The sequence below is a fragment of the Apostichopus japonicus genome, chromosome 12 (genome assembly GCF_037975245.1).
Source record: "Apostichopus japonicus isolate 1M-3 chromosome 12, ASM3797524v1, whole genome shotgun sequence".
Classification (NCBI taxonomy): Eukaryota; Metazoa; Echinodermata; class Holothuroidea; order Aspidochirotida; family Stichopodidae; genus Apostichopus; species Apostichopus japonicus.
The window spans coordinates 7,519,107-7,546,916 of NC_092572.1; the positions used below are offsets into that span (position 1 = coordinate 7,519,107).

General features: G+C 36.2%; 2 protein-coding genes across 5 annotated transcripts; one reads left to right on the forward strand and one right to left on the reverse strand.

The window, feature by feature from the left end:
* Positions 1–3,135: 3,135 nt before the first annotated feature.
* On the forward strand, positions 3,136–27,641 carry LOC139976897 (uncharacterized). Of its 2 annotated transcripts, XM_071985780.1 has the most exons (13): positions 3,146–3,564; positions 4,129–4,470; positions 4,770–5,114; positions 5,405–5,491; positions 6,512–6,551; positions 6,901–6,983; positions 23,965–24,111; positions 25,612–25,722; positions 25,877–26,076; positions 26,264–26,383; positions 26,585–26,696; positions 26,917–27,013; positions 27,328–27,640. In XM_071985780.1, exons 1-13 carry the CDS (start codon positions 3,510–3,512, stop codon positions 27,428–27,430), a joined length of 1,842 nt encoding a protein of 613 aa, XP_071841881.1. In that variant the 5' UTR covers positions 3,146–3,509; the 3' UTR covers positions 27,431–27,640. The 2 variants fall into 2 exon arrangements, with proteins under 2 accessions (XP_071841882.1, XP_071841881.1); XM_071985781.1 differs by lacking the exon at positions 26,264–26,383 and having other exon boundaries at positions 3,136–3,564; positions 27,328–27,641.
* LOC139976905 (uncharacterized) lies at positions 8,949–18,850 on the reverse strand. 3 transcript variants are annotated; one of them, XR_011796310.1, is made up of 6 exons: positions 18,428–18,829; positions 15,011–15,175; positions 12,866–13,833; positions 12,350–12,416; positions 11,239–11,407; positions 8,949–10,470 (listed from the first exon to the last, which is right to left on the reverse strand). XR_011796310.1 is itself a non-coding variant. In XM_071985794.1 (6 exons), the coding sequence occupies exons 1-3, from the start codon at positions 18,566–18,568 to the stop codon at positions 13,697–13,699; spliced, it is 447 nt and encodes a 148-aa protein (XP_071841895.1). In that variant the 5' UTR covers positions 18,569–18,850; the 3' UTR covers positions 8,949–10,470; positions 11,239–11,407; positions 12,350–12,416; positions 12,866–13,696. The 3 variants fall into 3 exon arrangements, 1 of the variants encoding a protein (XP_071841895.1); XR_011796309.1 differs by having other exon boundaries at positions 15,007–15,175; positions 18,421–18,828; XM_071985794.1 differs by having other exon boundaries at positions 15,007–15,175; positions 18,428–18,850.
* Positions 27,642–27,810: the final 169 nt, after the last annotated feature.

Here is a 27,810-nt window from a genome sequence, read left to right on the forward strand (position 1 = left end):
CTACCACAAAATGAAAGGAACAAAACTCTTTAGTTGAAAAGCCGTCGGTTAAATTAATTCGATTGATTTTCTGAGATACAATGTTAAACTTTAACTTGTGACAGTCAAGGAAGCCAACAAGTCGATATATTAGTAAGGAGAAACCGCTGGTAAATTTAAAAATGCAACAAGCTAACTATTTGTTTTCTTATGAGAACGGTGCATTTCATCATAATCAGAAATAGGTCATTCAACAGAAGAAACGGATCCTAGCTCTCTAGTAAATACTAGTTTAATAATTATTAAGAATTCTAAAATAATATTAAAGAACAAAATAGATAAATTTAAAAACATAATGTATCAAAGTACAATTATAATACAATCACGGCATTGATTGGATTTCCAGTAGCAGTGGGTTGAAATTTAGTTATCGATTTCTATATCGATACAATGATAAGTCGAATGATAATTGGTTGAATCAGTACAATATCTGTTTACTTAATCAACAAAGCAAAGTCAATTCCTCACTTCTTTTGTACTTTATTGCACCTTATAACTACAAGAATCCATATCACCGTAACATCAGGAGGTTGTTCCTTGTTATCTGAAAAAATACAACTTAAAGGATTACCGTTAGAGAACGCAATAACTCAACCAGTCTTTCACAAATTTGCTCCTTCATGTTGTCACTTTATGAACACAAAACTGTTTCGGATTCAATTAATGACTAATTTCTCATTATTTTGTTACTTCAAAGCTGCTTCCTCTGTATCGTCTGCCTCCTCATATAAACTCGTAGATACAGTATAGGGTACGATTCTCTATAAGAAAGGAGAGATATAAGTAACAATTATATAAAAGAGTAACTGCGATATCACTTTTGACGTTTTACAATGTCATAACGAAATATATCATTCCTTATTGCGCAGGTTCGGTGGACACTTTCGATTAGTGATGATGATTCACCCGATACACACACAGAAGACAGTTACTACTGTTAAACATCGTGCTATAAATTGGTGTCATGTGCTATTATGATTACAGAAAGAAATGAGGATATGTGTAATTATAAAAAAAATACAGTTTGATGCATTTGCATATCCTCAGTTCGTACTGTTTACCTAATAGCACATGTTACCGAATCATCAGGTTTGTCAGCACAATCAAGCTTTACTATGGTACAAAGTTTGAACATTTACAGTGGTTACTATAATCTCTGTGTAAATCGGCTAGATGAATGAACTCATTCATACTCGTTTTCAGAAATATTTAACGAGGGCGTACGACTTATTCGATACAAAGGCAAACAATCAGAAGGGACCAACACAATGAGGACGGTTATAATTCCAAAAACGACGAAAGAATATTATAGATGTTAGATGCTACACAGTCTCGGTTGTAAAGAGATGGCGTGAGAGGAACTTTAATGAAGACATATTTGAAAGCTACGCCATTCCGTTGTTTTCGACCACACAACTCTTAGGTGCGATGCTATTATAAAAAAAAAAAAATATGGAAAGACGACCTAATCGGCACTCTGGTTCATGAACCTATGTCATACACGGTAGAGGAGAATTCACAATCCAAATTTAAATGTTATATTTTGCAAATTATTTGGCGTATTTCTGTTTAGAAAATACGAGCTAACACCAATCCAAGAATGCAGTTATAAACATTATGCTGGATTCCCTTGCAGGCACTGTTAGTATAACGGTCCAGTGTAAGGTCATGTCACGTTTGTTCACTGTGGAAGAGTTCTCTAAGCATATTTTAATATATAAAATATGTGTGAATTATTTGTACCAATACAAGTTGCAGTTGTAAACCACAAAACATGAAAGAAAGAGCCACCTTGTTCTTAAAACAATTACTTGATACAGTTTACCTCAAAAGTATCTTATAAAATACAAGAGACAGTAAATACGTTTTAAACAGTTGTATGTTAAAGAGGCATCTTTCACAACCTGGAGTTGGAACTTTAAGAGGTTAACATGATACATTTCCTTTTGGCCCCACATATTTGCGTGTACATATTTTTGATGATTATTCTGATTATTATTTTTAATATTATACTTGAAAAGCAATTGGAACATCGAAAGGTGAAAGATGGCTGAATCGATGTCAGAGCAGAATGTATTACCGGGAAGCTTAGGCTTCGTAGAATTGTGCGATTGTAAACTATACGGTACAGATGCACTACATATATGAAGGCTTCACGATTTTTTACAAATATCTAATTTATAAGAAATTTAACCGAATATTAAAGAAGAAATTCATCTGTATTCAACGCGTTTTTTTTTTGGCTGTGACTACTTTAGGAGCTGTATACACCGTCGCTTATGTCGAAATCTGCATTTGCCCAGATGACGTCACATTCACTACTGTTCAAAGTTTATTTGAGATATCCATCCTGAGTATTTTTTTTTCTGTCAAACGTAACATTAGCGTTCTCATACTTTGAATAAAAAATGAAAAAGTGTTTATCATTTGTTAAGGTAGCTTCTAAGGATGACCAGACAATTCTTTTAATTATTCTAGGCAAATGTTTACTCAGTTGCAAAACGACAGTAATGCGTAGTTTATCCAACGCCTCCTTCTATATGTACATGCTACAATGAAAGCACATACTGTATTGTTCTTTCACGTTTCTTTTTTTTAAATAAGTTACTTTCTATTTACAATAAAGGTGTTTCACGGGCTTATAGGCTTCACGCAGTGTTACTATTAATGACATTATTGACTGGCAGTTTGACACGGGAGCCTGGATTGAAAACAAAAGTAAAACCCCTCCACATATTACAGACAGAAGTATTTCGAATAACTAAAAGTGTTGTAGTCTTAGTTACACTGACACGTCAGACAAAGTCATGGTCAAAGAGATATATCGTAGTTTCTTTAACATCCTATCGTTTTATTCATAAACTTGTGCCAAATGCTGCTCTAGATTATTAACAACGTTATCATTCTTTCTCGCCCTGCTACCCTGTTCAATTTTGTTTACTACTGGTACTCGCAAAGTTTGGTACTAGAGCTTTTGGTTGTTTTCTTTCAACCAAAGCGCTGGAACTGTTACCTAGCCCTATCCGCATGAGCGGCAACATTAATATCAAAGGTCATCTTAGCACATGTTCTCTTCTAAAAGGGGCGAATTTTATATTAAGGTTAACATGTAATTTACTTGTTCGTATATTTCGTCATATATAAAAGGAGGGCTATGCAAGTATCTTATTCTATATATTTATCTACATTTGTTTATACCTGTTCCAATCAGAAACATGTATCTTCATAATATTAATGGGTAATGATTGATTAAGTATGATACATGCTAACTCTGTCAAAGGTGATTGTAATGTATACATGCTTTAATATAACTTTAGTTTCATTATGACGGGCAGAATTGTGACGATGTCACTTGCACTTTGAATTTAAATGGTGAATTGCCGACATATGACATAATGACTGTGCAATGGAATGTCAAATTTCTGATTGATTTCTTACAGGAGGAGTGTACATAGCTTGCTCAAGGAAATATGGCCGTTTCGAGTAACATTCTGAACAGCGTTGTGTTGCCGATATTACTTATAGGTAAGAATTAAATGTCTAATTATTAAAATGCAGTTAAAATGCTATAAAAAAAAATTATGTGCACTTGTGTGAAACTGAAAACAAGAAGGGAGTCACAATTACACGAAGTAATAACTTTTTTACGTTTAAAAGGAACTGTATATTATTCCTAAAGTTTCACAACAATTGAAGTATCTCAAGTGCATCATGGTTGTGTGGCTTAATGAACCAAATGAATCTAACAATATGTTATAATTCCGATGAACTGTGTTTAGACAGGCATGTGAAGGCCTGCCAAATCACTCCCCTAAGCAGCACCAATACGCCTCCTATGCGTACCATCAAACTTCAGGCCTTTCACTACAATATCAGTTCATTTTATAGGGCCTACTTTCAAATGGCGTTGAGAGGTGTTGCTGAAGTCAAATAAACTTGCCACTGTTGTGTATTACTGTACTTAATGTGCATTGAGGATGATAACGTTACGGATTTCTTCAGAATGACAATTGTTCAACAGAATAACTGAACTACTAAAAATTGTTGATTAACTTTGTTACATAAAAATATTCTTTTCACTCTTTCCAGTGGTTTTGAACATTTCAATGTCGCTACAAAACAATACGTATAGTGAGGCAATTACGGATTCCATAGTGAGTGTAAAATTGCACGGCGACGTTTGCTTGATATGTCCTTATGTCTTCGACGCGAGTGCCGGATTGTCATGGAGACGTGGAGTTAACCAATCGTATTTATTTAGAGGGGAGGCAAGAACGTATGACAATATTCAACTAAATTTGTCGATTAACAAGTGTGAATCGAAGCACTACGCAATGGGAGTAATCGACGTCAGAGATGGTGTCAATGATGGAACATATACATGTTCGAAAAGGAGTCAAAGAATTGCGTCATTTCAAGTTCATGTCCAAGGTAAGTTATCATCCTTTCAAAGATTGTTTCGAAAAGATAGATATGAACATGAACACATCTTGGATTCTCAGGGTATCAATTTTAATTGATGGTACCTATACACACTTATGAATTTCATGTTTGATGTTTAACTATAATCTGGGTGTTCATAGATTTACGAATTTAATATAGATCTTCTTACTTTAAGCTGAGACGTTGCTACCACAAAGGGGTATTTGACAATCTTCCCATCCAGTCAACAGGGGGATGATATTGTTGTCAAATTTCACTACATTATCTCTTTTTTAATATTTACTTAGTAACACCTACAATTCAAATTGTTGGAGAAAGCGTGATTGTGCATCCGGATACAAGAAGGGTTCTTGCAGCTATCGAAGGTTTATATGAAGAGATACAATGCGTTATATTCAACGCAATACTACCTTTAAACGTCACGTGGTTACAGAACGGAATTTCCAAACGGACCGAATCTTTTCTTGACGTCACGAAACTAGAAATTAAAAATTTGACATCAAATTTTACCTTCCAAATGAGTGTCGATGCTCAAATTCTTACTTGTAAAGTTGATGGTCCATTTGTAGAAAAGCAAGAAAGCTATCTGTACATCAACAGTCTAAAGTCTGGTACACCGGAAGACACATCAGGTGGGAGTTTCCTTTACGAATTTCAATTAAATACAGTTCCAGTGCATAACTCAATAGCTCTGTTAAACATAATCGATACCACTTTTTATTTATTTCCTATTGTTTCCGACAATATTCTTCTGGTTTCTTCCTTTAAGTCTAGTCTCAAATTTGAGCCGGCCCCGTTTATCTTAATTTAATAACAGTTTGTATTTGTCAGAGTATGGACATGCACTTACTACAAGAACATCGTAATTTATCAATGAACCATTTTCTTTACTCATTTATTGTATACACAACTTCTGATACAGACAACAACGACCTATATTATGTCATCGTACCAATCCTCTTCACCATATCGACCTTAACGAGTTTACTGATGTACTACAAAGTCCACAGTAAGTGAATGTACGCTTTCTATTTGTAATGAGAGGTTGCATCATTTAATTTTCTATTGCTGCTCAGCATTTTTTATATTGAATATTAACCCAAATTACGGAATATAAAACGTTTAATTTGTTTATTCAAAGAGGCACTCCCTCCCAACCAAATATTATAACACATAGAATGACCATGGAGGCTATTGAGAATGAGTTTTAATAATCTCGCTCGTTGCCAGTATAAATTAGTCAAACATATGCCCTTGTCACTGTTGCTTAATCTTCTGTAATCTAGTTTCTTTAGTTAAGCCATTTGCTTTCATAATTGACACCCCAATTCAGTATGGTAAATGGATCCTAAGGAAATTATTACAAATTATACCAAATCTAGACAGCAAAATAATTTCAAGTGGCAAGATCAGATTTACTTGGTGGGTGGGGGATGATACTGTCGATGAAACTGCACTACGGATTGGCAATTGTTAGTGATAAAGTTAATAATCTTTAGATATCTCTATCTATTTCAATACGAGTAAACATTTTAACATTCAAGAAACTTTTTAATTACCTTAAAGTGACATTGAAGTCAATGTTAAAACGGACACCTCGTAAAAATACCCCGTTTGTGTAATAATGTTTTAACAGAAAGTGATAAATAGAAATAAATGACATCTTATTACTTATACTCGATTTTAAGGATTGAAGACAAAACTCGATAGGTATTCATATATTGTAATAAAACTTTGCTCGTGAATAAGAATGAAAACCCGAAAGAGAAAATCACTAAAATGGCTGCTAATATTTAAAATATAGAGCGAAAGAGAAGGAGACTCCCGGAAATTAAAAATGAAATTAAAAGTGATATAAACACAAAGCATATTAAAGTTGAGTAAAGTAGCACTAACGAAAGTAACTACACCACGGAAATCCGCGCATGCTATCAGATATGACCAAAAAAAAAGCAGAAAAGTTTAAATTGAAAGTAAATTAGGTGTCTATTACATTATATATTTACATATATGCTATGACTTCTTTCAGGAACTAGATCCACGAGAATGGGAATTGAAGATAGAATGGAGTAAGTTAATGTTACTTCTTTGCTTTCAAGTAAACCCATCAATCACATTTAACAATATGTTTCAAAGGAAAGTTCAAACTACTCAGAAAGCAAACTGAGTCTCGTTTATGAACTTTTGTACAATGTACAGTCTACCACATTGTGTTATTTTTGGTAAGATTTTTACCTATACTTATACATCCTATTATTCTAAATATGAGGTATAATATACTCTACTTCTTCAATGGAAGTATTCAGAAACTTATATGAAATTCAGCATATTGTAGTATCATAAATTACGAATATTTGCATTATTCAGTATCTACTGTAATTCAATACATTTGTAATAATATATCTACTTATTTTACAGACAGAATACAATAACGTTTACAGCAAACAACAAACACGAAGATGTAGAAGTTAAGTATGAATCTCCTGAAGATGTGGTTGGCGGTAAGTTTGGCGTTTCTTGTACAAATCAAAATGGGGATTGTCCATCCCTGGTCAGAGGTGGCGATATGGGGTTAAAAACTAAGAAAAAATATAATTAATGTCGTTTGGTTATTGACATGAAAGGGCTGAAACAAAATGTGCACTGTTAAAAAAAATTCTGTTAAAATACAGAATTTCTCTGGCAGCAGAGTTTCCAGGAAATGTCTGTTATTTCCAACTGCAGATAATCTATGTAAAATAAACAGTCTAAAACTGTTATTAATACAGTTTATTTCTTTCATTATAACAGTTTTTGTTCGTAAACTTACTGTACGATGACCGTTATTTTACACCATATTCTATGTAAAATAAACAGTCTGAAACTGTTATTTATACAGTTTTTTCCCCCAATTATAACAGTTTCTGTCCGTAAAATTACTGTACGTCAACCGTTATTTTACACCATATTCTATGTAAAATAAACAGTCTGAAACTGTTATTTACACAGTTTTTCCCCCAATTATAACAGTTTCTGTCCGTAAAATCACTGTACGTCAACCGTTATTTTACACCATATTCTATGTAAAATAAACAGTCTAAAACTGTTATTATACAGTTTTTATTTTGCATTATAAAAGTCTTTGTCCGTAAAATTACTGTACGACGACCGTAATTTTACACTGAATTCTATGTTAAATACACAGTATGAGAGCGTAATTCATACAGTTTTTCTTTGCATTATAAAAGTTTTCATCCGTAAATTACTATATGATAGCCGTTATTTTACACTACATTCTATGTAAAATAAACAGTCTGAAATGGTTATTTACACAGTTTTTCTTGAAATACAGTATGTCTTTTTCTCTGTAAAATAACTGTATTGTGACTTTTAATTTACTGTATCTTTTAGGTAAAGTCTAGTCTTTAATGTTATCTATAGTCTTTTTCCTTGCAATAAATAGGTCTTTGTCTGTAAAATTGGCTGTCAGATGGTGTCACAACTTCCGTGGGATAATACAATATGGCACCCTCTAGCGCCCCCTCTGTTGCGACCCCGGGTTTTTCCTTTGGCCTTCAAAGCCGATAAAAATAAAATTTTAGATAGATTCAGGGAAGTAAACTCAAAGGACCAAAAGGCTACTGAGATGCTTCTGAAAGTTAACAAAAACGATATATTTACAATGATACGATCTCTACTGATTTGTACAAGGATTATTGGTACTAGAAATTTGGAATATTACAGACAGATTTTGCAATATTATACGGCCGTTAAATTTTTAAAAGATTACTTAACTTATCTTACGCGGCGCGTGCCGGCTCTCGGTTCCTTTCGTAGCTGTTCTGACCTCCTTGCGTCACCAACAACGATGTCGGGATTAGGCTCCCTCGTAGGCTGGTATCCCGTGACTTGGTCAGGAGCAAAACCGTTCCCCGCTGGTCCAATTCGACTCAACGTTTGTATCCCAAGGATGGCTTCCTCCTGGGTGAACTCCGAAAAACTCTGCCGAAGTCACGCCTGTCCCGGTTAAACGACGCACCAATCTTATAAACAAACAGTCCACCGGTTCCTCCGTCCGTCCCCTCGATTAATCTTTTATCTCAGATGAATTTCTTTTTACAATAGATCGGAAAACTCTGAACTAAACTCCTCATCACCGAAAATATCTCTTCTTATATATAGCCGGGTTTAATCTCCCGAAAGTTCTTTTCCAGGAATCCTGACGGAAAAACATCGAGAATCATCCATGTCTCGAAGATACGACTGATAGTGCATCGTTCATTGGTCGACGATATCCGGTCACCTGCTAAAAATTACTTCCCGTATGTTCTGGAAATTTGCACTCGTTAATACCGAATAGCGCCATCATTTCTCGACGCTTCCAGAAAAAACGCACAAGTTGTCAGTCACGACGAGTGACCTACTTATCACCCTGCCCAGCATATACTGAATACACGTACAATGAATAAAGTCGTTCGTGACAGATGGAATTACTATTATCAGTGAGATTATAAAATAAAAAACAACTTATTGTTCTCTGAAACTTTTATTTACAACTTTAAAACTTGTTGAAACATATTTTTGAACGTCAAAACCTTTAAAGTAATATATAAGACTGAACATCATAAGGCAATCTCTTATTGATGGCTGGGTATTTGCTGGGTGCCCCAGCCTTTCTTTTGGAAAAGGGTTTGTTATACAGACGATACTTTCATTGTTTGGAAATATACTGATAAGTCTGTATGTGGCCATATTTGTCTCTTCGGCCACTTCAGGAAATCCTGGATCAGCCACTGAAAGTTTTCACAATTGACTGATCATAAAACACTAAGCTTTGACACCTGCTAGTTCCTGGCCCTTTCATTGCTCTACAACAAAGTTCCTTTCCCTCTTATTTACAGATGCACTTGAAGTATGCAAAGTTCACTCAAGGTCACTGTATTATGTGACCACAGAAACTTAGGTGTCTTCACTATTCTTCACTTAACTTTATTACAACTATGTTCATTTCATGTATTTTTAAATGTTCTAGCAGTATTAAATATATCGCTCATATACCATATTCACTTTAATGGGCATATCAATGTTCACAGAAAATTAATACCTGTAACTGTGGTAACTCCTCTATTGCTGATAAGGATTGTATACTTTTTCTAATTTTCGTGACCTTCTTTAGCCCTTAAAGTTCAAAGTGGAAGTTAAAGACAAGGATATGTTACAATAGGTAAGAATAAAGATTAACTAATCTGTTAACCAAAGATATTGTAAATCATCTGATCAAAAGATATATAAACAATGATTTGACCTTTGTACCCGTAAATGATTAAAAAAGTTGTCCTTATATTCCTATGCTTCTGCTTGAGTGGAAGGAGCAGTTTTATGAAAAGATTTCATGTTAAAATTTAGCATAGAGATTTTATATTTTGACAACAAAATATAATTTAGATATCAAGCTTATAGCATTAACAAAATGAACAGAATGACTTGACATCTGAAACTATTATGGATTCAAAACTTTTCTAACATTTGTGAACCTGCTTGGAAGAGTTTCAGAGTTTATGGAGTTATTGGAAAGGTGTCATAATAGCACCAAATAATAGTCTTTAACATGTTTGTCAACAAGTGAAACCTTGTAAATATCCACCAACAAAGTTAAAGACAATAGTTTGAACTCTGTATAAATGTTTAACTGTTCATTTGTAAATGAGACTTCTCTGTAGCTGGAGAGTCTATGGTTCCAGTTAAGGAGGCTCAAGAGGCTCGCTAACATTTTCTCAACTAGGAACACCTTAAATCAACTAAGTGACCTAGATTTATAATTCAACGTTACCAAATTGTCAGACTAATGTGACGAATCATGGGAAGTGCCTGAAAAGCATTTAGACTGTCCAATCTGACTCAAATTCTTTCAGGTTTCCAACCAAAGCCAAAATTTTTGGGTTGACAGGATAGCTCTTCTCGGATTTGGGGGTCTTTCTTCCCTTTTCTGGATTCAATCCAACAAAGCAGCTGCAAAGAGGAGCAAAAATTAGAACTGTGAAATCATAAAGTTCAAATAAGTTAGCAATTATTAAACCATTTAACAATTAATTTCCTTTGGTCTCAAATTTACACTACAGTATGACATACATGATAGTAAGATATGGTCAAAATATGTGATGTGACACAACTCAGTTTCCAATTGTATGTGTGCTCACTGGTGTTGATAGAAGCAATTGAGATGGATACCTGTCTTAATTTACAAGCCTTTGGAATTCAACAGTTTTCTAGGAAATCATGATCTGAAAAGAAGAGCTAATTTGTGAATCCTCTTTTAATTTCAATTTTGTTCAGTTTAAGCTGATACCCTATAGTTGTAACAAATTGTGAAGGTGTTCTCAGTAATTAACCAAACTCATACATTCCCACCCTTCTCCAAAATAATAAAACATGCCATTCAACTATTTACACTAACTTTCCATTGGTGAAAATTATGTAAAGGTCATCAATGTTTACAAAAGGTTACCAAAGCTGCTGTTATTCTTGGACCACAACAAATAGTACAAAATAAGTAAATCAGCTGTAACTGAGAACAGAGTATGATTTATTTCAATGATCTGCCCAGGAGTTGAGTTAACTGCAATTTGTTGATTTTTTTTCTAAATTGGTACCTTTATGATCGGCTGATCTTATGAAGGTGGCTAATAATATGCATTCACTCTTACATTCCATGTCAAGGGAATGTCCACACAAAATAACAATGGTTAACTATTACTAGGGTACTTTCAGCCTACTCACCGCTGGATAAACTCCATTAAAGTTGCACCTTCAGATGGATACTCAATGTTTAAGATGAAAAACATTGCAAACAGCATGATCATTGCACTTTCAAAAGTTTGAATGTGGTCATTAACAATAACCATATCTACTGCCAACATAAACTTTCTTCCAGTGTACATGTTTGGACCTGCAAAAAATAAATATCAATTAGAACTATTAAGAGAATGTTCATTTAAAGTTAATGCCACTGCTATGACTACCACTACTTTACAGTTGCAGCGTGAATATACTCCAACTCGCGTCTACTAATGGGTCATTATTTTTTATTCAATATTATTTTTACCGGTATTCAAGGTTTGTTTCGGATGTATTTCGATATATTCGTTGATGGCAGATTTCATTTTTGTCGGTGTGGATATGAAAGAAAAAACGGTTTATCTGATATATCGATTTACTGAGGCACCCTAGATCAGCAACACAAAAATGACATTGAAAATGTTGCAATGGTCAACCAAAATGTTTTTACCACATATGAAGTCAAACATGGGCTATAGTTCTTGAGTTTCATGTTACATGCTGAGCATCAAATGCACACATACATGCTGAATTGATGCTGTAACAGAGTTTTCCCAGTTAAATCTCAGATTGACCCATGACTTTGTCTTCCACAGGTGATAGTGCACTATGAGGTGTCATTGACACACTTGCCAACATATAACTTCCTAGGTTTCTTTAATCAAAGATTCTCAAATTTTGACCACTGTTGATTCAAGTGACCACACCTACATACCACATGAGATCTGTCCAAGATTCCCTTCTTGAGATATCATGTTTACAAAGTATTCACAGTTTCACCTCTGTTGACCCCAAATGATCTTTGACCTTTGCCAAAAACAATAGGCTTCTTGTACTCTATCGGGTACACCCACATGCCAACTATGAAATCTATCTAAGCTTCCTTTCATGAGAAATTGTGTTTACAAGGTAGGCATCAGTAAAATACATACACACGCACAAATACTCACCATCACAAATTTCAAAGGTTACAACTATCATCCAAACCAAAAGAGCAGTGTATATGTACTGGAGGAAATGCATATTAGAGCAAAATCCTCCAAATGCTTCTCACCTTGAATAATGATGCATGGGAATGTTGACTTCAGATCCTTAGTAATATTCTGCACAGTACTGGTTTCCTGAACATAATGTAAATGTAGGAACATTAAAATTGTTTGGAATACTTATCTTATTATGTGGGACAAAACATTCAAGATGCCATCTGGGAAAACAGTAGTATCTTCCAAAGCATAACATAAAATAAATGAAACTGAGGGACAGTATGCATCCATGAAATCAAAATGATGACAATGGGGAAGATCTTAATCAACTGATGGCATATGATGTACTGAACTTTGGACTTCAGAGTCCCAATACACAACAATTACAGCTGACCTACAAACAGTGAACATCGCAGAGGAATATCGTTATAAAGTCAATCAACTTGACCAATACATCTACATAACTGTAAGTGTAAGAACGACAAACCAGAGAAAAACACAGACAAATAGTGCTATTCTGATAGTGCTAGTTCACAAATAGTGCTAGTTCACAAGCTTAATGATTTATAAAGGTAGCTTCTTCTTACCTTTGCAAGGTAGAAAAGATCATCCCATTTATCTCCAAGGTGATTGCAGAGGAGGAGAATAAGTCCTGGAACATCAGGGGAATGATCACCACTTTCCTTCTTAGCACTCTCCACATCAGCTATTATATTTTGCACCTCCTTCTTCTTCTTTGCTGACACTTGCAGAAACTTCTGAATTCAACTGATTTCAGTTTGATGCCCACTAAATCTTCAAAATGTCCCATCATCCCAACCTCCTCAAACAAGAAAGGATATTCATCAAGGAGAGCACATACAGGAACTTGCTGACTGTTTATCTTGGCACGGATGGTTGGAAATACATTTTTCATGAGGAAAACAAACTCATTGTCATCCCATATGTTAAGTTCATGCATCACCTTTAAGTCATCTGTCTTTTTTCTCTGCGTGTCTCGATCCTCCCCTTCAGGTAGGTCCTCTGGTTGCCAGTTTTTGCAGCCATATGAGGTGCTGAGTTTACGCTTCTTTGTTAGTGCTTCATTCTGTTCACCCTCTACAAACAGGGGGTAACCAACATTTAGGTGAAATTTGCCTCTATTGAGATTGCTCATACGGTTTTCCAACTGTGTAAGAAGGGATGCATATCCACTACCAACAACAAGTCCTTCAATGTCATCTTTAAAGGGTTCTGGAAACTCACGAACGATCTTCTGTGCAATAATAGAAAGGTGCTTTCGTCCTGGACTTGACTCAACTTTCATTATATATGTCATTGCATAATATTCTGATCATTTCACGCCGATCTTTGGGAGTGGGTCTCTGTTTCTTCTGGAGTGATTTTGTGAGGCTTTTAGGCATTTTATCCCAATCAACTTAAAATGACTCTGCCCAATCTGCAATTACCACTGCTGGACTTGATCCTGGTGAACTGGGCACCCAGCTGCATCCTGGTGAACTGGCCACAGAGTCGGGTTCAGATGATTGTGAAGATGCTGATCCAAGCAACTTTTCTTTAAGAATGAAAATATGTCACATCAATGAAAGTAGATGATATGAAATGAATAAACAACCTTGATAAATTATTTCCTGATAACAGACATATATTGCATTAAGGTACTAGTTTTTTGGACACTCACAGAACACAATAAACACAATAAAATAACATAATATACACAATAAACAGGGGCAGCACTCAAGCTCTCAATCTATCGAATCAAGCATATCTTCAATTGGCAACAGGGGCATTCTCTGACAGGTCTGTTTCGGTTAAGTCGCTGCTTGTTTGTTGACGTAGGCAATGGCTTTGTACACATGTACACACCGTACCGTATGCCATATGGACCTTGTGCATAAGCATCGGACAAGGCGTGCTTCATAGTTTGTTAAGTTGTTGAGGTGTATTCTTATACTGTATGGAAAGCAAGCCATTGCCACAGTTCCCTGCATCTTTCAATCAGTATAGCCAAAGTGTGAAATTATTGGGGCAATTTTTGTTGATTATTGGTATACAAGTGTTTTTGGGGCAAAGTAACACTCATACATATCAAATTGTTGCGTCCATGGCGATATTTGGTCACTGCAGACGTTTGCGTAGTGCCCGCTTATTTGGACCCCAAAGTGGGGGCCAAGTATGATCCCAGAGTAGAGGTACTGTACCCCATACTAACCCATAGTGGTTGTTTTTCAAGGTGACCTTTAGCCTTGTCATACTCTCATATGAACTTCAACATACTCTACAAACAACATAGAACGTACGTTCTATGTTTAATTTGAATTGAAAAGAAGGGTTTCCTCTTTTCTTGTTGATAAATATTTTAGTTTGGGTATGTGGTGTATCATTTCATTAGTTTGACCTGGTGTTTTCTATTTGCTCACTACTTGAAAACTGCTTAAAAAAAAGTTCAAATCTAATGTATAATACTAATAATTAACCCAGAAAATTTTCTTTAGAGAATTACAAAAATGCTAATGATGTACTATGAGACCAGTTTCCTTATTCAATTTGTGGTACCAGCAACTGTCTTAGACAATAAGAGAAACTTCTGTGTATCACATCTACTTACTATTTAGAAATTTTTCCATCTCCTCTTGTAACTTACTTCTTAACCTCCCCTTTCACCTCTCCATTCCTCAAAAAAAGGAGGATAATCATATTTAGAAAGTGCAATTATATTTCTGCTTACCTGCCTTGTTTGCCCATGCTATTAACAGCTTTCTCCTCTGTATTGGCTTCAGTACACTGGAAAGGTCCTCATCAGTGATCAGCTTGAGATCGCACACACTTTCCACACCAGCAGCCAGGAGCTGTTCAACTACTTTGTCCACCATTTCAAGTGGCAGTGAAGGAAGATGCTGCATTATGGATAAAGCAAAATCTTCAAGACAAATTGTATCATCTGATTGTTCTGACACGCTCATTTTAACAAGAGAACCTCAGACCTGAGTAATGGAAGTGAAGGTTTTAGTTCCTTCTCAATTCAAAATAATTCATATGCCACATTTGCTTACTATAAGTTTCTTTGTAAGGCCCATTATATACTCCTAGTTGTTCCATAATTGAGCTTGCACTCAAACATAGTTCTTTTTGGCTTTCAACAACTACAAACAAAATGCAACCCAATTTAAGACTTGAAAAGCATGTATCAGAACACTGACAAAGACACCCTTCTGGTAAGAAGTGCCAAACATCTTAACTCTGTCACTGATAACAGAATCATCAAACTTTGCATTTGCTGCCTGCAAAGCATGCTTTATTTCAGGCATGAAGCATTCTATATTGAGGGATGTGGCATTTTCAATAACCAATCTATCAGGATATATTTTCCCTGAGCTGTTATAAGCTTGAAAGTACTGGTGTTGATTTGCTAAAGACTGTCACATTGATGAAATTTTGTGCAGATCTGGCACAACGTTTGAAATAGGAGTGCTTACTTTCGAAGAATAGAGTCCACACTCTCATTAATGGTCCAAACTTAATTAAATCTGGATAGTGGCTCAGGAAATGATGTTTTGGTCTGAAGGGAGTATCAGCAAAGAGTTGTTTTCTCTCAGTCAAGTATTCCTCCATTATCACCCTTAAATATGCAAGTTGCTCATGTGAAATCTTTGGAGAACACACATACTCAACAACTTCTCGTAAAAGAAGAAAGAGTCTCCATACAAGGTCATTATGATCTTTAACATATGCACTCAAAATAATTGGAAGAAGTCTCAAAAGGTTCCAGTTTTCAACGGCTTGACCACCTAAGCGGTTACCTGATAAATTTACAAATGCAGGTTTATTGTTTGCATCGCGTCCTTGAAATTTAAACTGTACCAACATTATATTCAAATCTGCATATGTGAACCAATGTTTTTGTTTAATCCAGTATTGAATAAACATGGCCACATTGTAATCAACAACTCCTTCAAACAAGTCGTGCCCCAGGCATGGTGGCAAACCAGGTGCACACACATGAAAATACCTCAAAGAATTAAAACATGAATTAAATTTAATTGATGATTTTCTTCATGATCTTCAAGGTGTGCAATGCAAGAATCATACTCCTCCTTGGTTCTAGGCTTCCCAACAGCATATGGTGCGTTACATTTAAAGTCATGTGAAGTTATTAAACAGTAGCGGCACATGTTAGTTCCTGAAAAACTCTCAATGAAACCCCCAATACAATGGGAACCTAAATTATCCCCTAATATACTGTACAAGACAGCGCACCTTTCCAGACCACCCCGTCACTTGTTTCTATTCCAACTTCCTCTAATGTTTTCAAATCATTTATCACTCTCTCAAAAACCTTCTGCTGCCCAAAGACCTTAAAATCAACTTCTTTACAAAAAAACACAAGCTGCATTGCATCAACAACAGATCTGTACTCAGGTTGGGTGTTTCCAAGTGTAAAATACATTGCTAGTATTTTGTGTTTTATTCTTGCCGACCCAAGTGGGTTTACAATTTCAAATGAGTCTTCATAGAGAATGATGGACAAAGATCTTTCACAACTTTGAAACAAACTATTTTTTTTAAAAACTGTATCATCCACTATGTCGGTAAGAACAGATGAGTCTTCACTGTGATGCCTACTTTGACATTGTCCCAACACAAAATCATCCGAAAGGAGCAATTGAATGCTCTCCTTGATTGGAATGTAATGATAGTATTGCATTTTTTGTGCTGAATCTCTCCCTAGTGATATTGCAATTGGAGCAACAAACTTGAATGCTGATTTATAGTAAATTACTCTTTTCTACAGTGCTGCGTTCTGAGTTTTCCTTTACAACTATAGCAATCCATGCATCTATCTCATTCACATAATCGGCTACACATTTGATACGTTCTTCTGCTAAACCCTCATCTCTCAATTTTTGAGTAATTTTCAAAACCTGATCTTGTTGACATAAACTGTGAATAGTTTGAAGCTCCTCAACAATCATTTGAATTGTTTGTGATGGAACAAGTTGTTTTGCCTGAAGTTTCAGAAGAAACAAGGCAAAATTTTGTTGAAATTGAAGCCTAGACTGACCTGTTTCTTGCACCCTACCTTGGCAATTGTTACTGTTTTCGAAATCACAGCTTATGTCATTTTCAATGACAAATCTATCAGTCTCTGTAGACACATCAAAGCAGTTAGTGTCTAGAGGTATATCTTGATCCAAAGAGCAATGATCACGAGTAGAAAGTTTGTATTTATCCAAAATGTTTACAGCTCCCCAGTTTCTGTGACGTGACAAATGTGCTGTAAATGAACTGGTTTTTGAAAAATCTCTTTTGCACTTCTTATATGGACAAGATACAACTTGTCCTTTTCTAATATGTGCTTTTAAGTGTGCCAAATATGAGGACAGATCTGTGAGTTCTTTTTGACAGATTTCATACATACAAATCAATGACAGGTTAACTGACTGAAGTTTTGCTGCAACTGCTATTTGCTTTTGAATATGGCGGTGATACCTAGTCACATGAATCTTCATTGCAGCAAAAGTTGATAGGGTATAGCCACAATTAACAAAACAACATGGAAATCTCACTCGAGGTATATTCCTATGGGAACTCACATGATCAACATAGCCACGGATAGTAGCTGTTAGTGTATTGCATATTTTACAGGTGTACATTTCTGCCCTGCTTCACTATTGATAATTTGAAAGAGACATGAATTATGCCTTTTCAAATTCAGCCATGTTCTAAAAGTCTAATTAACCTAGGCTAATCTAAAGACTGCATATTACATGCCAGATGAGAGCCAATATCATCCATGTATGTAGGCTACCAGCACCAATTAACTTACAAGTTACAATGTACCCACCCTTAAATCATATTAACCTAAACAACATGAAGCAAGGCTAAGCTTCACACGCACATATCAAAATGCACGGTAGGGTGACGATAGGTAGTCTAATACAGCGCCAGTGTTACTATAGTGATAGTCTAACTCTTAATTATCGTTGGTCTGGTCTACGTTATAGGCAAACTAACGGTAGTACTAGGCTAGGTCCTACGGTAAGAACTAAAATATAAACTAACTTTTTGTTATGACAGGCTTTCAAAGTTGTTTTGTTGATTATAATAATGCAAATGTGGCATATGGTTAAAATAAATTTACCACTCACGTCTGACGAAGTACTCAATGAAGTCCTGTTCTGGTGTGGAAATGTGCGTAGCCTACTGGACAGCAACGGCAGTTGTTTTCCTCTCGTGTCGACGTACTTTGAAGCGCTGTAGTATTGTATTGTGCAATCTATACACTTCATACGTACGTTAATGCGAGATGCGATCAATCATAATGTACAGAACAGCGCAGCATGTACTGGACGTTCTGACATCGCGCGCCAACTTGGGTCATGTGACTGCATGCTGGACTGTAGCCAAGTTTTCCGGGAAAGCCAACGGCAGCCGCCCAGAATGTATCAAAAGAATTCCCGCCTGTGCGCGAGACGTCATAGCTGTTACAGACACGTTGACGCCAATCATCGAGCTAGACCGGCTGGGTCGAATGGGAGAAGGGGTTGAAGGGGGGGGGGGCGGTTCAGATGAATGAAATGACATTTACTGTACTAGACATATTTAACAACATTTTGATACGTTCGGTGACCCATTTAGCTATAAATAGCTGCATGTGTGTGACCCAGTCAGGGGCGTAGCGAGCGGGGGGGGGGGGGGGGTGTGGGGGGGGGGTGTCACACCCCCCAATAATTTGGTCGCTGTCGGCAAATTTTGGGTCTGTCGGCAAAAGGAGAAAAGGTGAAGAGAGCGGAAGGGGAAGAAAGAAGGAAAGCTGAATAGAAAAAGGAGAACGGGAGCTTCTTCCGTGCTAAATTTGACTTAAAATATGCACCAGATTGCATCTAAGGACGTTCAAACTAATTTTTCCAAAGGGGAGGGGTAGACCCCCTACCCTTAGACCCCTCCCCCATTTCAGTCACCACTTCCAGATCCGTCGGCAAATCAAATTTGACTTAAAATATGCACCAGATTGCATCTAAGGACGTTTCAAAACTAAAAATTTTCCACAGGGGACGGGGACACCCCCTCCCCTTAGACCCCTCCCCCATTTCAGTCACCACTTCCAGATCCGTCGGCAAATCAAATTGGACTTAAAATATACACCAGATTGCATCTAAGGACGTTTCAAAACTAAAAATTTTCCAAAGGGGAGGGGGACACCCCCTCCCCTTAGACCCCTCCCCCATTTCAGTCACCACTTCCAGATCCGTCGGCAAATCAAATTGGACTTAAAATATACACTAGATTGCATCTAAGGACGTTTCAAAACTAAAAATTTTCAAAAGGGGAGGGGGACACCCCCTCCCCTTAGACCCCTCCCCCATTTCAGTCACCACTTCCAGATCCGTCGGCAAATCAAATTTGACTTAAAATATACACCAGATTGCATCTAAAGACGTTTCAAAACTAAAAATTTTCAAAAGGGGTGGGGGACACCCCCTCCCCTTAGACCCCTCCCCCATTTCAGTCACCACTTCCAGATCCGTCGGCATATCAAATTTGACTTAAAATATACACCAGATTGCATCTAAGGACGTTCAAACTAATTTTTCCAAAGGGGAGGGGTAGACCCCCTACCCTTAGACCCCTCCCCCATTTCAGTCACCACTTCCAGATCCGTCGGCAAATCAAATTTGACTTAAAATATGCACCAGATTGCATCTAAGGACGTTTCAAAACTAAAAATTTTTCACAGGGGAGGGGGACACCCCCTCCCCTTAGACCCCTCCCCCATTTCAGTCACCACTTCCAGATCCGTCGGCAAATCAAATTGGACTTAAAATATACACCAGATTGCATCTAAGGACGTTTCAAAACTAAAAATTTTCCAAAGGGGAGGGGGACACCCCCTCCCCTTAGACCCCTCCCCCATTTCAGTCACCACTTCCAGATCCGTCGGCAAATCAAATTGGACTTAAAATATACACTAGATTGCATCTAAGGACGTTTCAAAACTAAAAATTTTCAAAAGGGGAGGGGGACACCCCCTCCCCTTAGACCCCTCCCCCATTTCAGTCACCACTTCCAGATCCGTCGGCAAATCAAATTGGACTTAAAATATACACCAGATTGCATCTAAGGACGTTTCAAAACTAAAAATTTTCAAAAGGGGTGGGGGACACCCCCTCCCCTTAGACTCCTCCCCCATTTCAGTCACCACTTCCAGATCCGTCGGCAAATCAAATTTGACTTAAAATATGCACCAGATTGCATCTAAGGACGTTTCAAAACTAAAAATTTTCAAAAGGGGAGGGGGACACCCCCTCCCCTTAGACCCCTCCCCCATTTCAGTCACCACTTCCAGATCCGTCGGCAAATCAAATTGGACTTAAAATATACACCAGATTGCATCTAAGGACGTTTCAAAACTAAAAATTTTCCAAAGGGGAGGGGGACACCCCCTCCCCGTAGACCCCTCCCCCATTTCAGTCACCACTTCCAGATCCGTCGGCAAATCAAATTGGACTTAAAATATACACCAGATTGCATCTAAGGACGTTTCAAAACTAAAAATTTTCCAAAGGGGAGGGGGACACCCCATCCCCGTAGACCCCTCCCCCATTTCAGTCACCACTTCCAGATCCGTCGGCAAATCAAATTGGACTTAAAATATACACCAGATTGCATCTAAGGACGTTTCAAAACTAAAATTTTCCAAAGGGGAGGGAGACACCCCCTCCCCTTAGACCCCTCCCCCATTTCAGTCACCACTTCCAGATCCGTCGGCAAATCAAATTTGACTTAAAATATACACCAGATTGCATCTAAGGACGTTTCAAAACTAAAAATTTTCAAAAGGGGAGGGGGACACCCCATCCCCTTAGACTCCTCCCCCATTTCAGTCACCACTTCCAGATCCGTCGGCAAATCAAATTTGACTTAAAATATGCACCAGATTGCATCTAAGGACGTTTCAAAACTAAAAAATTGCCAAAAGGGAGGGAGACACCCCCTCCCTTTAGACCCCCCCCATTTCAGTCACCACTTCCAGATCCGTCGGCAAATCAAATTGGACTTAAAATATACACCAGATTGCATCTAAGGACGTTTCAAAACTAAAATTTTCCAAAGGGGAGGGGGACACCCCATCCCCTTAGACTCCTCCCCCATTTCAGTCACCACTTCTAGTTTCGTCGGCAAATCAAATTTGACTTAAAATATGCACCAGATTGCATCTAAGGACGTTTCAAAACTAAAAAATTGCCAAAAGGGAGGGAGACACCCCCTCCCTTTAAACCCCCCCCCATTTCAGTCACCACTTCCAGATCCGTCGGCAAATCAAATTGGACTTAAAATATACACCAGATTGCATCTAAGGACGTTTCAAAACTAAAAATTTTCCAAAGGGGAGGGGGACACCCCCTCCCCTTAGACCCCTCCCCCATTTCAGTCACCACTTCCAGATCCGTCGGCAAATCAAATTCTCCACACCCCCCCCCAACAAAAAAACCTTCGCTACGCCCCTGGACCCAGTGATCGTACATTGAGCACACGGAATTGTCATCGGTTCATGTTTTACTGACAATACAAGTTAACATAAAACAACAATAAATTAGACTACATCTTGAAGGCTGGGCATTGTATTCTTGGCAGCTCACAGCAGTTATTGTTTTGATAGGATTTCGGAAGTTGTATACTCCTTAAACAAACGGTAAACCAATTGGAACAGTACCATCTATTGTAAAATTATGTTTTCATTAGTTAACACGTTAGGCATTTACAAATAATTCGTTTCTAAAACTCTAAATGGTTAGATTTTTGATGAGCCTCACGGGGTTGGGGGTTGTTGCTCAAATGTAACACTAAGGCAGAAAACGACTGTAGGGACAAAGTTAACTGGTAATTGTGGGTTGGATCATGGAGCTATCGGTAATAGCTTCATGGTTGGATTTCATTCTTTTCTTTGCCAAACGGTAATGTTACTGCACAATGGATTTTGTTGTATACTGTTATGAAATAGTGATGCCATCTCTTTGATGTTACCGAAACACTCCATCGAGACACCTTACGGGCCTCTTATGTATTTATCTAGGTCATGGATTCAGTTTTCCCACGAGAAGTTTTTAACTATCTCATTGAATCTTGGTACAGGGCCTTTTCCCAAAATAGATTCCATTATGTCTGTGGAACATTCGAGAAGGTTCTCTCACGTGGTATGGAAGTTTCCATAGAAAAGGGGATGGACTTCCAAACTCCCAACCAATCAGGGCAGATCAGTGCCAGCGCACTTATTTTTATATCATTAAGTTAATACAGGATGGTCAGTTCATTGGCTGCCTTCTGATTGTGCGCAGTGAGATTTTATGGAAGTAAGGTATAAAAGAAAAAGGAGGTCAGAAATTTTCAACTCCGTCAGCAAATTTATCACTTGATCAGCAAATTTATCACTCCGTCAGCGCTCCGTGATCAGTTCGTTGCTTCGTCACCATTTCATCACTCTTTCTAATTGTTTAATTGACGGAGTCAAGTCAAGTCAAGTCAAATCATTGTAATTTAGTTTTATTTGTTAAGAGAATCGACAGAGAAGAAATTATACCGAATCATCAAATCAAATCCTATCTCGTCAAATTGTTTTTTGTGTGAAGTCATTGTTTTCTTCCGTTCGAGACATCTCCTGAAGAAGCATAAATACGGCATCAAGATATCCCAGTACCTTTCTATCGCGAGTCCCGATATAGTTTTACTATCGGAGGAAGCGGGCTCGACACAATATTACAATACCATTGTATATTGGTAACGTGTTCCACCTTCAAGTATATTTTCGTATAACACTCTTCAAATTCCAATTTACATGCATTAGATTGCAAAAAAAAAAAAAACTTATTCTGTAAAGTACATGACACATATAACGTCTGTAAAAATCACATAAGTTTACATGTAACTGACATATTCTGGAAAATTTTACAGAATTATCCTGTAAATTTTCATTGGAGGGAAAAATACTACAATTTTTTGTAAACCACTTGCTGTAACATAAAACGTCTGTAAAAATCACAAAATTTTACATGTAAATATTAAAAACTGACATATTCTGGAAAATTTTACAGGATTTTCCTGTAAATTTTCTTTGGAGGGAAAAATACTACAATTTTGTGTAAACCACTTGCTGTACAGAAAACGTCTGTTAAAATAACAGACGTTTACATGTAAATATAGAAAACCGGCTTTTTCTGTAAAAATCGACAGGAATTAACTGTAAATTTACAGAAATTTTTAACAGTGTGTATTATTGATGGAAATGAAGGTGTCTGTTCCGGGTTGGGAGGGGGTTGAAGAAACTAGACCTTATTGGTATTTAGCTTACCAATAAGGTCTAGTTTCTTCCATTTCATTAGTACAACTGAAGAAGAGCCGTGTTAACGCTTGAAATATTTTGTTACCTATTTAACGTTCTAAGTAATAAAGTTGGAAATGAAAGCATAATTTTTTTCCCCATTTTTTTCCTGTGGATATTTCTTACTTTCCAACACACGCCATCAGACATGTCTATATATATATATATATATATATATATATATATATATATATATATATATATATATATATATATATATATATATATATATATATATATATATATATATATATATATATACATACATAATTCATTTTGTAATTATTCGATTGTGCTTATTTATCATAGAGTTCTACTTCTATGGAGACAATACTGTGTTAAATCGAGGTGATATTATACTAACAAGCTGTATTTCCTCTACGGGACGTATGACGAGATGGTTAGCATCTACGAAAGGAAAAGACAGATCTCTAATCGTTGCAAATACTTTGCGAGGTACGTTAATGATTGAACGTTATACGAAAATCGTTATGATTGCAGTTAGTATTAATTCCTTTACTATTAGAGTTAATTTATAGATCACGAGTAAATATGTAAATAAGTTATTATATTTATCGGGCATTATTACCACTGTGCAATAATGTAGATTTATGCCTTACATGGATAAATGGTTTATTTTTTGCTCATTTTTTACTTGTTGCATTGCTTTCTGTTTTATTTACTGAATGATAGTAGTGCTTTATTCATTTTAAATCCACAAAATTCCTTTTTAACATTATACTATAATTACAACTGCCACGATCATATAGCTTCTTTTAGTCTTTAAGACCTCCTTAAAACGTCAGAAACCCTCCTGTGTATCACTTCTCATTAAGTCCCCTGCAATAGTCCCCTGCTTGGCCTGCCATCCAGTAATTATACTCCTATATTGAAACAGCTGATTCGACAGCGAATAGTGTTTAAAACTTTTTGGTTTGTTTTCAAAATTCTACGTGATTTATTGGAGTGAACCGTTGACTTAGCGTTTGGGAGGGCCCATTCTTTTCGTTCACCAACTATTGGGTAATAGGGCGTTTTACACTTGTGCTACACGTGTATAGAACACACTATCTGCACTTAACCAAACTCTGAGTGTTTCAAGTCCCAACTAAAAACTCATACATTTTACCATGTCATTTTTATAAATGATGTTGTGCTATTAGTCTTACCTTTTTTTATAGTTGTTTCATTAATGTTATTGATTTTATTTTGGCTCTTATTTTGCTGTGACAACTTTACAATTTGTTGACTTCTCGTATGCATTTTGTATGGTACGTTTTAAAATTTTGCTCATTTCTCGTGTAACATGATATGAATTTCTTCTAAGCAAAGTTTTATTTAAATTTGTGTAGTTGTTTATAGACATATATAATCATATTAAATAATATTTAATTATTAGTGTTAGTGATTTTATAGCAGATACAGCGGTGGATGTACCGTACTGCATCAGTAGTGTGATAACACCAGATGGACGTCTAAATCACTGCGTACTATCAGAAGTGTTTTGTGGCTTCAAAACATCAAGTTTTACAGTATATTACTATAACTTTGCGAATGTTTACGCACCTGCACATTAACCTGTTGGAAATAACATATCCTTGCAGTGTAAATTACGCATGTTACGTAAAAATATGTGATTACTAATTATTCACACAATGTACGCTTCTAGCAATGAACAGGGGTTTCTTTCGATTATTGGTATATACGTAGATGATTGTTTACGGATTGTTTACTGTGACATCACATGAACGATTACATAATAAGTCGAAAACTCGACGTTGAATGATTTCTTAGGAAATTGTATTGGCTGTTTCTCCTTTGTTGTTATTTTGCAAACTTATGCTAGCAAGATCAATTTTGTTCATACCTTTAACCTAATCTCAATTTGAATATTTCCATACATTTTTATTGCAAATGCCATATTGAAATCAAACATATCTTTTTGTGATATTGCAGACAACTCAACAAGCGAAGATTGGCTTCAAATCAAATCGTTGATGGAACATCTCAGACATATTCCGAAACATGAAAATGTTGTAGGAATTGTGGCCGCTGACACAATACAAAGTAAGCAATGCTTAAAATATTGTTTAATAAATTATGCATAATTTTTCATCTTAATGGTTTAAATGTATTCTATTTACGTTTCTGTCCTTGTTATTAGTTTTGCTACTCGATATAATATATTCTTGTTCCACTTTCTATGATCCAAACACTGTAGTTCCTTACTACATTTACACGGAATACATCACAAATGGTACTTTAAGAGATGTCCTTTGTAAAGCGAAACACGAAGATGCCTATGCAAAGAACATATACTTGGATGGATTAAGTGGCTTCTCTCAGATATCTGATGTCCAGCGGATAGGATCATTTTTAATGGGACCTCTGAAGGCCATATTCTTTCTTGAATCCATTGACGTGAGTAAAATTGTTGCTGCGTCACAGATTATAGTTGCTTTGAAGTCGCTGCAAACTTACTTAAATAGTAGAGTGGGCATTTCAAATATATGATTTTAAGATTATCTGTTTATTTCATATTATACATCGGCTGTTAAATGTAGGACTATGTTTAAGCGTTTAAACAAATACATATTTTACCTTCCAGTGTGATCACCCTGCTGTTTGTGCAAGTAAGGTACTTTTAACACCTAACATGGTGTGCAAACTGTACGACTTCAACCTGCGATCAGCTACTAAGAAAATGCTCTCAAATATCAAGTTTAAGGTGAGGAAAATACCGTTTTTGGTTTACGTTGTCTATGGTATGTTGCGTAAAATGAGACGACCTTAGTCACAAGTGTGTTAAACAGTACTGCAATAGTTTATGAATACATAAAAATAACTGAAAAAGTTATTAGCATTTTTAAAATTATCCTAGCATTTTCATGATTGTAATCTACATGAAGACACCGTGTTCATATTTCAGGACAACATCCGTCTTCCATGGTTTGCCCCAGAGACCATTTTCAAGAAACGTTATGACCGAGAAAGCGATGTTTGGTCTTTTGCCGTTTTCATCTGGGAGGTATTTTCTCAGGGTAAATATTTTCAGTACTAACCTTGAATTAGAAAATTCGAATGCAATATTCACAATATAACTTCATATCATACGTATGATCTTTTTTCAAGTAATTCTTTATATACATCACATTTTTATTTGCCATTCTCTTAAATAATCGTTTTTCACTTGGAACCCATGGTTTACTTTCTATCGACATGAATGAAATATTTACTGTACCATTTTCTATTTTACTCAAGGTGCTTCTCCGTTTGATGGATTAGATCTTATGAAGTTTGCTGCTCAGCCTGATGCTTTACCAGTTCTCCCAAAGCCTGATTTATGTTCGGATTCTCTGTGAGTTTCTTTAGTCTTTACTACAAAGATATTGAACTATACTGTATATCATTGAATGTGAATACTATATTTCACATGCTAAACATATAGTCTGGATAGCGTCATATACCAAAAATTGTTTATAATAATTTACTCTTACGGGTCGGTGTCCATATGATAACCACTTTCATTTTAGTAAATAAAAGCACGCTGGACATACATAACGATACAAACGGTTGTTTTCTTCATTTCATGCTGCAATATATTAAATTAATGCAAAATATTGTGTAGCATACTCAGAAGGTATTTTCTATTTTTTTCATATTTAATTTCAGGTACGCAATTATGACATCTTGCTTGAAGGTGAATCCCGTAGACCGAATTAGCCTTACAATGTTGAAAACTAAGCTATTTCAACTACTAGAAAATATTGCGTGAAAATTAAAAGTATACTTAGACGTACCGTTCCAAAAATCAAGGAACATATGACACCAACAATTTCTGTGGATGTCAAATCAACTGCAAAAACATTGAGAGCAACATAATAAATGGAACCCGAATGAAATAGAATTATTACAAGGAGAATTTAATATTTATATCGTACGTGTTCCTATCAACAACAATGCACAAACAATAAAAATAATATAACAGTTATTTTGTTACCGTAATATGTGCTTTTAATAAAATAAACCTAACACATGTGTAGTATAACTTGAACGTGGCTGTGGCACAAGAATGTATTTATAAAAATAACTTTGCACGTAGATTTAACCATCTAGACGCGTCCAGTATGCTTCATTATTCAAATTACAAGAAGC

Coding starts and splice junctions, on each gene's coding strand:
- LOC139976897 (XM_071985780.1), top strand. CDS start 3,510: ATGGCCGTTTCGAGTAACATTCTGAACAGCGTTGTGTTGCCGATATTA. Junction 26,077..26,263: donor TCTTTCTTGAATCCATTGAC/GTGAGTAAAATT, acceptor TTTACCTTCCAG/TGTGATCACCCTGCTGTTTG. Junction 26,697..26,916: donor CTGGGAGGTATTTTCTCAGG/GTAAATATTTTC, acceptor ATTTTACTCAAG/GTGCTTCTCCGTTTGATGGA.
- LOC139976905 (XM_071985794.1), bottom strand. CDS start 18,568: ATGAAGTGTATAGATTGCACAATACAATACTACAGCGCTTCAAAGTAC. Junction 15,176..18,427: donor CATTGAGTACTTCGTCAGAC/GTGAGTGGTAAA, acceptor TCCATAATGCAG/CATCTTCCTTCACTGCCACT. Junction 13,834..15,006: donor AGCATGGGCAAACAAGGCAG/GTAAGCAGAAAT, acceptor TCATTCTTAAAG/AAAAGTTGCTTGGATCAGCA.